The sequence below is a fragment of the Garra rufa genome, chromosome 25, assembly GCF_049309525.1.
Source record: "Garra rufa chromosome 25, GarRuf1.0, whole genome shotgun sequence".
Classification (NCBI taxonomy): Eukaryota; Metazoa; Chordata; class Actinopteri; order Cypriniformes; family Cyprinidae; genus Garra; species Garra rufa.
The window spans coordinates 18072620-18083343 of record NC_133385.1 but is presented as its reverse complement, the minus strand read 5'-3'; the positions used below and the strand labels follow the sequence as shown (position 1 = coordinate 18083343).

The following is a 10724-nucleotide window of genomic DNA, read 5'->3' as shown; positions in this document are numbered from 1 at the left end:
CAAGTTTCCAAAAACCTTGCAGGATCCCAATGTGAAATACCCACTGCCACTCATAGAGAAAGAGGTCAGTCAGAATTGAAATGCATACTTAGCCTTTCTCCTGCAAAGAAAAGCAAGAATATTTCTGCAACTCAACTGAACTACTTTTATGTGCTTTGCAACAGGAAATCAATCATGACACAAAAAAATTCCGCTTTGGTCTTCCATCTTCGTCTCAGGTTCTTGGTCTCCCTATTGGTAGGACATTGCGCTATATACCTTTATCACGTCTGCAGAATCACCTGACCTTGAAATCTGACAGTATAATTTCACAATATCACATGCGTTTCACTCGTCTTTGTCACAGGTCAGCATGTTTACCTGTCTGCAAAGGTGAATGGGAATCTGGTTATTCGTGCATACACACCTGTTTCCAGTGATGAGGACCAGGGATATGTGGATCTAGTTGTAAAGGTGTGTTGCAATACATTTTGTAGTTGCAAAAGACTGGTTATGTTTCATAGCTGGCTATACTTCATAAGTTCCCTCACCTCAGGTCTACTTTAAAAACACCCATCCAAACTATCCTGATGGAGGCAAGATGTCTCAGTACTTGAATGATATGAAGATTGGAGACACCATTGACTTTAGGGGTCCAAATGGATTACTAGTGTACAATGGAAATGGTAAGGAAAATACAATATAATAGATGGCCTGCCTAATATTAGCAATATGCATTCAGTCACTAGAGGGCGATGTCTTATCATTTTAAGATTATAACAAATGCATGACCTGTATAAAAGATGCATTTTAAAATATTTAAATGCTTCAGATGCTGAATATATTTCCTTCCTGACATTTACAGGCCAGTTTGCTATTCGACCTGATAAAAAATCTGAGTCTAAAGTGCGGAAGTTCAAACACGTGGGCATGATTGCTGGAGGAACAGGTAATGATGGACATTTTGAATGGGCTCCAAAGTATTCTTAGTAGGGTTCCAGGCGTTGCTGCCAAGATAATTCATCAAAATATGTATTAATTAAAGATGACACGTTCGTTCTTTCAGGCGTCACTCCAATGCTGCAGCTGATCAGGAGTATAACCGCAGATCCTGCTGACAACACCAAGTGCTCCCTTATATTTGCCAACCAGGTCAGTCACATTCATGAGGAAAAATTCATTAAGCTAATAAATAAATAAGCAATACGCATTTGGAGATTAAACATAGTAAATAATATGTTTTCGACAACGAACTTCGGGCTCCAACGTGACATACTAATTAATAAGATAGTATTTTTGTGTTGCTTTCTAGTAACAAGGTCTAAACACCCTCAGTTAAATAAATAATATCGAATAACTTACGTTTCATACAATTTTTCTCGTTTTACTCCACCAAAGAAAATAGTTCCAATGCTTTACCAACATACAGGTGGAACTCCGGACTGGAGTATATTAGTAAGTGGAACGGAGTAGCAGATACAGCGTTGCATACCTTCTCCGCTCAAGATCCGTTCCGGGTTTTCTGTTTTCACTCTCCCCGCTCCAAGTGATTACGGAGCGAAAACGTTGACGCTTGTATGGCAAGCCGTTTTAGCATTTAAACCTTTGTTCAGACTATCCATAAATATATTTAAAGACAGGACAAATTGTAATTTGACGAGTGATAATTATAATTTGACTAGTCAGAATGACAATTAGAGATATCTGCAAATATAATTGCACTAGTAAGAAATCGGATTTGAGATATCTGTAAACATATTTTGACTAGTCAAAACTCAATTTAAGATATCTGTAATGATGTTGTAGATATCTTTAAAAGACGCGTCATATATCCGCAAAGGTAATTAGAGATATCTCTAATTCCGTTTCGACTAGTCCCAAATATATTTGAAGATATCTGCATTGTATTTGCTCCTAGTCCAATCTCCTGTTGCGTGACATGAAACTACATTTCCTTAGCACCGCCCACAGTCAGTGTTGCCAGGTTGGGCTTCTTTTGATGGGCTTGGATCGGAGAATAACGCATTGGGCGGGTAGACAAAATTTGGGCTGCTTTAAAAAAATTAAAAGCCGCCCAATCAGCTGCTTTTTTCTTCGCTTTCATCATTAGTCATGTTATTTTAATATGTTCGAGTTCAAAGTATCACAGTAATATAATGTGTAGTGCAGTCATCAACTCATTTTTGTTTAACGCAACCCTTACTGGTTTAGTTTAACAGAGACCTGTCAATCAATTTACATCATTTACGTTAGCTTATTCATTTATTCATTTTAAGTAATTGCGATGGCAAAGTGGCCTAAATATAAGTTACACGATAAAAAGTCTTAAGTGACTCAAATCTCACAACGTGGATTACACGTGGTGAGACATGAATAGAAGACTTCTAAATATAATTGTAACTGAAATAAGAAAACAATTGAATTGCACTTTTTGCACAGAAATTAGCATATTTTTACTGTGGACATTGAAAATGATGCATGTGTTTTTCCAAGGGTTAAAGTCATCGGTTAATTTCCACTTTGAAAAGATTTCTGGACATTTTAAGCATATTTTCGGACTGTTTTGATCCATATTCCTGTGAAATTGATTTATCTTTATTTTATTTTGTCATTATTCTTTTTTTTAAAGAGATAAAAATGGTCCTTATCAACCTTGACATGGCAATACAATTCTATCACATTATTTTGGCAGTTAAAATTTTGGGCTGGTTTTCGTTGAAGTGGGCGGGTTTTAGTGAGCTTTTGGGCTGGAAATCGTCAACCCGACCCATATGGTTAAGGCGGGGCTTAGCAAAGGGGTGGTTTGAGTACACAATTAAGATATCTATAAAATAATTTGGATTAGTCAGAGTGTTAATTCTAGATATCTACATTCAAATTCTTCTTAGTCACAAAGCTGAATGCGGATATCTCCAAAGAAAGATCCTCCTAGTTGAAAATCTGATTGAGATATCCAGAATTAAATTCCAGATATCTTTAAATAAGTTTTGACTAGGAAGAATTCCAATTCAAGATGTCTCTAATCAAGTTTTGCCGAGTCAAAAATCCAATTCAAGATATCTACAACTGTAATTCGACTAGTAGTAAATTATTTACAGATATCTACGAATGTATTTGTGGATATCTTTAAAAATGACAAAGTAAAGATATCTCCAATTGGATTATGACTAGTAAAAACCCAGTTAGAGATATCTTGAATTACAATTTGCACAAGTGGCAACTCAATTAGAGATATCTCTAATTACAGTTCTGCCTAGTGAAAATTCATTTATAGATATCTTTAATTACAATTTATACTAGTCAAAACTCATTTGTAGATATCTGAAAATATTTTCTAATGGAAGAATATGACTAGTCATAAAAGCATTATAGATATCTCTCATGTATATTACGACTAGTCAAATTAACATTGTAGATATCTTGATTGCAATTATGACGAGTCAAAATTGTAGAATAGATATCTGGAATTGGAATTATGACTAGTCAAAACAGAATTATGACTAGTATGGCAAAGAGTATTTAATGCTAAAACGGCTTGCCATACCAAACAGCTTCAATACCTTCACTACCTTGCGTGGGACGTCCCGACATTTATAAAACACGCCATTTTCCTTCGACAAACTACGAACTGCTCGCATAGTCTTGAGCGAAATGCTGTGAAGACAAGCGGAGTCATACTACAGTGAACTAGTGCAACGCGCTTGACCAATCAAATCAAATTTAGCCAGTTGTTGTATAAAAGTAGACTACTTTAGTAGCCAAATTAAATGTTTTCCTTTTTTTTTTCAATCATTAACTTTAATCGTTAACTAGGCTATTTGCCTAAAACAAGAAAAAAAACTCATTTCAAGTGAAGTAAGAAAAATAAAGGTATTTCAAGATAGTTACTGAACACCTAACTTAATACCTCACACAAATGAGTATCAAATGAGATTTTGATAGAAAAATGTGTGGAAGCTGCTAAATCATATAGAGGACTTAGTAAGCTGGAAAGGCTAAAGTTAATAGGTGGTAAAGAGATATACAGGCAGTATTAATTATGATATTAGTCTAATATTTCACCTACCTGACCGGAAATGATAAGAACAAACACGAATGTTGTCAAGATTCCTGCCCTGAAAATCCTGGTTCAGTTTGTCAACCACAACAGTTTTTTGCACTCTTCTCTTTGATTTGTTATAACTTTTGGTAGTCTATAGTACTCCAAATGTTTTTCCCGGTCCAACCGATTAGTACAGCCCAAAACAAGACAATAATTGACCATTTTCAGCTTTTCATATATTTGTCATACTTGCCAAGATCATTTTTCAAACTTAATAAACATCAGAACACCTTATGTTTGTTTGCTGTTTTTTAACAAACTGTGTTTTGCTCCCACAGACTGAGAAGGACATATTGTTACGTAAAGAGCTGGATGAAGTTCATAAAAATCATCCTGACAAACTCAATCTGTGGTACACACTGGACAAGCCATCTGAAGGTACTGTTTGTCTGATATAAATATCTGGATTAATACTAATTGTGGTGATCATCTGACTGCCCTGCAGTAGAGATGACTGTGAAGGTTTTTCTGTCCATGTTCTTGTGACAGGGTGGAAATACAGCAAAGGGTTTGTTGATGCTGACATGATAAAAGACCATCTCCCGCCTCCGGCCAGCGATGTGCTCATCGTGATGTGCGGCCCACCCCCCATGATCCAGTACGCGTGTCTGCCAAACCTCGACAAGCTGGGCTACAAAACAGAGAACACTTTTGCATACTAAAACTTCTGCCACTGATTACTGTATTGCACAAACAAATTCTCTGTTATTTTGTAATAGGTGATTTATATCTTTTGAAACATGTCAAATTGATGCCAGATGTAGGATTAAAAATAGATCTTTTGTTAAACACATTTGGTTTGGTTTGTGGTAAATTATCTCTGGAAAAAAAAAAGACCAATTCAGGCCAGTGTTTATGAAAGCCCATTTCCAGCACTGAATGAAAAAATCTCACAATTCAGACTTTTTTTCTCCTCACAACTGCGAGTTTCCATTTATTTTGTTCTTAGAATTACAGTCAGAATTGCATAATATAAACTCTCAATTCTGACTTTTTTCTCATAATTGCGTGAGATAATCTCACAATTGCAAGTTATAAAGTCAGAATAGTGGGATATAAAGTTTTTTCTTGCAAATCTGAGTTTATATTTTTTCAAAATTGTGAGATATTAACATGCAATTGCGAGCTATAAAGTCCATTCTAAACCACAAAAAAAAAAAAAAAACTCAATTCTCAGATATAAACTCGCAATTCTGAGAGAATTTATTTCTCGCAATTCTGACTTAATTTCTCAGAATTTAGTTCATATCTCTTTTGAGTTTATATCTTATATCATTTCTGAGACAAAAAAGTCAGAATTGTGAGATAAGTCAAAGTGCCTTTTAAAATTTTTTTATTCAGTGGTGGAAACAGGCGTTCATAAATATTTTATTAAATTAAATTTCAATATTATTAAATAAATTCTTAATTATTAACAATAATCAAGACCAATAACAATCAAGAAAATTATGTATAAATATTTGTTCATATATATATATATATATATATATATATATATATATATATATATATATATATATATAAACTGTTTAATCAAAATAATCTGTCCTCTAAATTATTAACTAACAAGTTCAATTATTTTATAATTATTAAATAATGGTAGTAGTGCTACACTACCAGTCAAAAGTTTTTGAACCGTAAGATTTTAAATGTTTTTTTTAAAGAAGTCTCCTTTTCTATGACTTCTTTCACAGGAATAAATTATATTTTAAAATGTATTTAAATAGTAAAAATATTTCACAATATTACTGTTTTTGCTGTACTTTGGATCAAATAAATGCAGGCTTGGTGAGCAGAAGAGACATCAAAACAACAAAACTTTTGACTGGTAGTGTACATATATTGCCCAGCACAACCTGACCGGATAACATACTGTAGAAAAATGCTACGTGAATAAATTTATTTCAATATGAGAGAAGAAGGTATATAGAGAAGGTACATAACTTGTCAACAAAAATATTTATTTCTGCACATTATTTTGCATTTTAATTGCATCTACAGTGAAGTGGAGATGGATAACTAGTTAAAAGGCTGAAAAAAGTGTTAGGAAAAACCTTAACATACAGACCCAGTTATGCATTCATTCAAATTGTCTGTTACCTAGTAGTGAGCATTAAAATAAGCCCACAAAAATGTTTATAAACCTAGTAAGAACAGCTCAGCTGTTAGGTAAACTTAACAAGCATTGTCAGAGGATCATCACCCTCCTTACCCACCACTGCTTGCAACATCTCACTTGGAGAGACGAAGCATTTCGCGCCTTTGAAAAAGTGATCGATGAAGACCTGGTCAATCCTGACACACTTCCCCACGGCTGCTTGCAGATTGTTACTCAGCAGGCCGTAAATGTTCCCCTCGTCATTTTGGCGTCCAAAAAAGAGGAAAAGTGCGTAACAGTCTCTGCCGATGGAAGAACAGAACTCCACCATCCTCTCAGCTTGGGTTCTTTCCACCACATCCATTCCAGCCATGCGCATAATGTCGCTGTAGATATCTAAAGACATTTCCTCAACGTTCTCCTCAGTTCTTTCCGGCAGATGAAAAACCTGGACCGCGATCTGGATTCGTGGGTTCTTGCTCGGCTGATCCAACACGGCCCAGACCCAGTGGGCACCCAGCAGGATCCTCTGTTCTGGGGTCATGGCCGTGCAGTTGAATGTGTCGGTGAGATTTAACAGGCCGCTGTGCTGGATGTAGGTCATCAGAAAGATCTCGCTAAGGGTTGAAGGACTTGGGTGGAACTTGTTCTCTGGGTCCCTGAAGAGCAGATACTCCTTTGTTCTGGATGAAGCTGCCTGAATGCAGTCGCTAAAGAGGTGGATGATGTCTGCCGAGGCGCTTTTGTTGGGTTTAGCCCAGAAAGTTTTGAAAAAGCTGGTTTTGGCTTCATAATGAAGATCTGGTTGCTTCATTTCTGATGGGCTCAAAGCGTGGTTTCCCTTATACACTGGAAATATTGATACATGATTACATTATTGTATTTTCCAATTACGGTTTCTTCAAAGTTTGCTTGAACTCATCAAAAGTCAGATTCAAAATAAATTAATGAAATTCAACAACAACAAAAAAATCATAAAATTAAAAGAAAAACAATATTTTACAACAACAATATGAAAATCTAGAATCTGAGGGTGCAAAAAAAAAAAAAAAAAAATCTAAATATTGAAAAAAAAAAAAAAAAAACTTTTTAAAGTTGTCCAAATGAAGTTCTTAGCAATGCATATTACTATTAAAAAATTAAGTTTTGATATATTTACAGTAGGAAATTTACAAAATATCTTCATAAAACATTATCTTTACAGTGCTTAATATCCTAAATGATTTTGGCATAAAAGAAAAATCAATAATTTTGACTCATACAATGTTTTTTTGGCTATTGCTATCAATAAACCCCTGTTTTTTTTTTTTTGGTCGTTTTTTAAAGCGTAAATTCTTTCTTTGTCGCCATCTCTGTTTGAAACCTGAAATTGCAGTTATTTGCGGAATTATCTTTTTCACGTGGGTTGTCCTTCGGCACGGCTCCTCAGCGCGGATGAATCTAATGTTTTGAGGTGTATGTGTGGGCCTATGGTGTGGGCTTGTCAGTCAACGCACTACTATGGATTTTCACTGTCTTGGAAGTATGTCCAAAGTAAGAAGTTTCACTGGCAACTGACAAATGTCATGAGAACAACTAAGTAACATTTCAGTTTTGTTTTGACCAACTGAAAAAGGTTTTAGAAATCGCGTTCCCAATGGTAATTGAATCCAATGATCGCAAAATTAGCTCAGATTAAGAGCAAAATGTTATTGTTATCCACCTTCGTTTTTAGCTGTACAAAACAGCTCGTTTTGTTGTTTGATATTGCAAATTATTGTGTCTTACCATATTATTTTAATGTATTATTTTAATTATGAACACACTGGTTTGTAGTGCAAACAGTTTTAGCATTTGCTGGACGTTGTTATTCTCTTATTTTCCTGTAGCGGCTAATAAATCGGAAGTCTCATAGGCTTACTTCCGCGTTGAAGAATAAGGTGTGTATATACTTTGTGTATATAAATGTGTATATACTTTGTAATGTTTGCATTGTTAAAACTTACTGACACTGTCAGTAAGTTTTGTTAAAAGAAATTAAAATTAAAATTAATACTTTATTCAGCAAGGATGCATTAAATGATTCAAAAGTTTTCAAATAAATTGTTTCTATTGTTTAAAGAATCTTGACAAAAAAAAGTACCATATTTTCTCCAAAAATAGCAAAAATTGTTTTTAACTTTAATAACAATAACAATAACAACCATTATTGATAACTAAGCACCAATAATAGTGGATAATAATTGAGCTACAAACCTGAAGGATCATGTGACACTGAAGACTGGAGTAAAAATATTTCACAATATTTTAAATGTATATTATAGAATATTTAAAGAGACGTCCAAGACAGAAAAAACTATGCACTACCAGTCAAAAATGTTTGAACAGTAAACAGTAAGATGTTTAATGTTTTTTAAAGAAGCCTCTTCTGCTCACCAAGCCTGATTCAAAGTACAGCAAAACAGTACAATTTTTAAATATTTTTACTATTTAAAATAACTGTTTTCTATTTGAATATATTTTAAAATGTAATTTATTCCTGTGATCAAAGTTACATTTTCAGCATTATTACTCCATCTTCAGTGTCACATGATCCTTCAGAAGTCATTAATTATTATCATCATCATCATCATCAATATTTAAAACAGTTAACAGCTTGGAGTCAGTATTTATATATATATATATTTTCCAAATAATAATAATAATAAATTTTTTTGAGCAGCAATTCAGAATATTAGAATGATTTCTGAAAGATCATGTGACTGGAGTAACGATGCTATAAATTCAGCATTGAAATCAGGAAAATATTACATTTAAAAAATATATTAAAATAAAAAACAGTTGTTTTAAATAGTAAAAAATATTTTACTGTTTTTTTCTGTACTTTGGATTAAATAAATGCAGGCTTGGTGAGCAGAACAGACTTCTTTTTTATAAAAAAAAAAAAATTGAAAATCTTACTGTTCAAAAACTTTTGACTGGTAGTTTATATATAAAATTAATATAAAAATGTTCTATATAATATATATAAAATCTAATAATAAAATAATTATTAATATTATTCAAAATAAAATCGGTGACATCGCTAACATTACAGTTTGTTACAATAAAATATTTGTCAATGTACACTGACATGTAAAATGTAACCAGGTAAAATAACTCACCAATATTATTCTTTCCTTAGTATTGGGTGAGAGTGAACCAGCGGTCAGGTCGGTCTTCTCTTCGTTGGAGTTCTATTAAGATAAGTGTGCTTATTTAAACCTCAGCCATCATATAAGGACCTCCCAGAGTTTGGCACAGTGTTTGTTAGTTGGTTCATAAGACACATTGAACACATTGGACAAATCGTCATACATAGCATAAAGCTCCCTACCACAACAAACCCCTTTTAACTCTTGAGGTGGATTTAACAGAGGTATAACAAGCAAACAACCATTTCTGCTTGAAAACACAAACTGCTTTTAACATACTATATAGCTTTGAAAACAGATGAAGTAAAACAGCCTAAGTGTTGGGCATACAGAAGGATTTACTCACATCCAGTTCCATTGGCTACATGAATACACTTTTTTACATAAAACATAATGGTTGAGGTAGATTTCATCTATACTTTTTTGGAGTATTAAAACATCTCTAACGCAGATCTGATTGTCATACAGTGCATTATAACCTCATAACACATTAAAATTAATTAGTATTACAATAACAAAAATAGTAGAGCTGTGTCTTGAGCTGGATTAGATAGGATTGTGTTACTCTTGTGTTACACATTTCAGGTCTTGAAGCTTTGAGGGTGAGGTGGGTTAGGTTGAGGTACGCTCTTGGCGTGACGGTGGAGTTAATGCGACGCAGACCGATCAAACTATGGCGGTCTGGCTGCGTCTTATTCCTCTCAGCAGCTCGTCTCGGCTGAGTAAATACTGTAAGTGAGAGGAGGTGAGGGTGCCAGGATTAGTGTGAAGCTCTGCAGAAGTTAAACATTGGTAAGCAAAGTTAAACCCAAACTTTTTCAATAACAGCTTGCAATGTGTGACACTAGGGCTGGGTGGTATATTTAATATTCACTTAGATGGGATTTTAAAGGGACAGTTCACCCCCCAAAAAAATGAAAATTCTGTTATTAATCAATCATCCTCGTGTCGTTCCAAACTCATAAGACATTTGTTCATCTTCGGAACACAAATTAAGGTTTTACAGGTTTGAAACAACACGAGGGCGAGTAATTAATGACAGAATTTCTAATCCTAACTAGTTTTCTGTAATTTTAAGCAAAGGTAAAAAAGACAAAGTACAGTGTTATAAATGTACAATAAATGTTTAAAAATTTTAATATAAAGATATTTAAACCTTTTAATAGAACAAAAACAACTAATATTTAAATCTGTTATTAAAACAAAACCAACGATATTTAAATCTTTTAATAGAACAAAATGAGCGATATTTAAATCTCTTAATAGAACAAAATGGACGATATTAGAACAAAACAAACCGATATTTAAAATTTTTTAATAAAACAAAACTGACCGATATTTAAATCTCTTAATAGACAAAACCAACTGATAT

General features: G+C 33.7%; 3 protein-coding genes across 12 annotated transcripts in view; 1 reads left to right on the top strand and 2 right to left on the bottom strand.

Moving 5' to 3' along the window:
• Positions 1 to 4981, top strand: part of LOC141301375 (ovochymase-2) — a 16040-nt gene extending 11059 nt beyond the window's left edge. Inside the window, exons 17-24 of the mRNA XM_073831615.1 lie at positions 5 to 64; positions 165 to 237; positions 347 to 453; positions 536 to 665; positions 845 to 928; positions 1046 to 1131; positions 4360 to 4459; positions 4571 to 4981. Of these exons, the coding sequence (XP_073687716.1) occupies positions 5 to 64; positions 165 to 237; positions 347 to 453; positions 536 to 665; positions 845 to 928; positions 1046 to 1131; positions 4360 to 4459; positions 4571 to 4743 (813 nt within the window). The 3' untranslated portion in view covers positions 4744 to 4981. The remainder of the gene's footprint in view (positions 1 to 4; positions 65 to 164; positions 238 to 346; positions 454 to 535; positions 666 to 844; positions 929 to 1045; positions 1132 to 4359; positions 4460 to 4570) is intronic.
• Positions 4982 to 6021: 1040 nt separating this feature from the next.
• Positions 6022 to 6993, bottom strand: rep15 (RAB15 effector protein). The gene has a single exon (XM_073831317.1). The coding sequence runs from the start codon at positions 6991 to 6993 to the stop codon at positions 6247 to 6249; it is 747 nt and encodes a 248-aa protein (XP_073687418.1). The 3' UTR covers positions 6022 to 6246.
• The window catches only part of ppfibp2b (PPFIA binding protein 2b), a 94839-nt gene continuing 91019 nt past the window's right edge, over positions 6905 to 10724 (bottom strand). For 8 of the 10 annotated variants that reach the window (XM_073831307.1, XM_073831311.1, XM_073831310.1 and 5 more), the window contains 2 exons: positions 9323 to 9394; positions 6905 to 7028 (listed from right to left, as the gene is read on the bottom strand). In XM_073831307.1, coding sequence (XP_073687408.1) covers positions 7005 to 7028; positions 9323 to 9394 — 96 coding nt within the window. In that variant the 3' untranslated portion in view covers positions 6905 to 7004. Of the gene's footprint in view, positions 7029 to 9322; positions 9395 to 9953; positions 10082 to 10724 lie in introns of those variants that run through there. The other 2 variants (XM_073831309.1, XM_073831312.1) reach the window with 1 other exon arrangement.

Bases quoted from the DNA above. Each gene is read 5' to 3' on its own strand.
- rep15 (XM_073831317.1), bottom strand. From the start codon at position 6,993: ATGAAGCAACCAGATCTTCATTATGAAGCCAAAACCAGCTTTTTCAAA.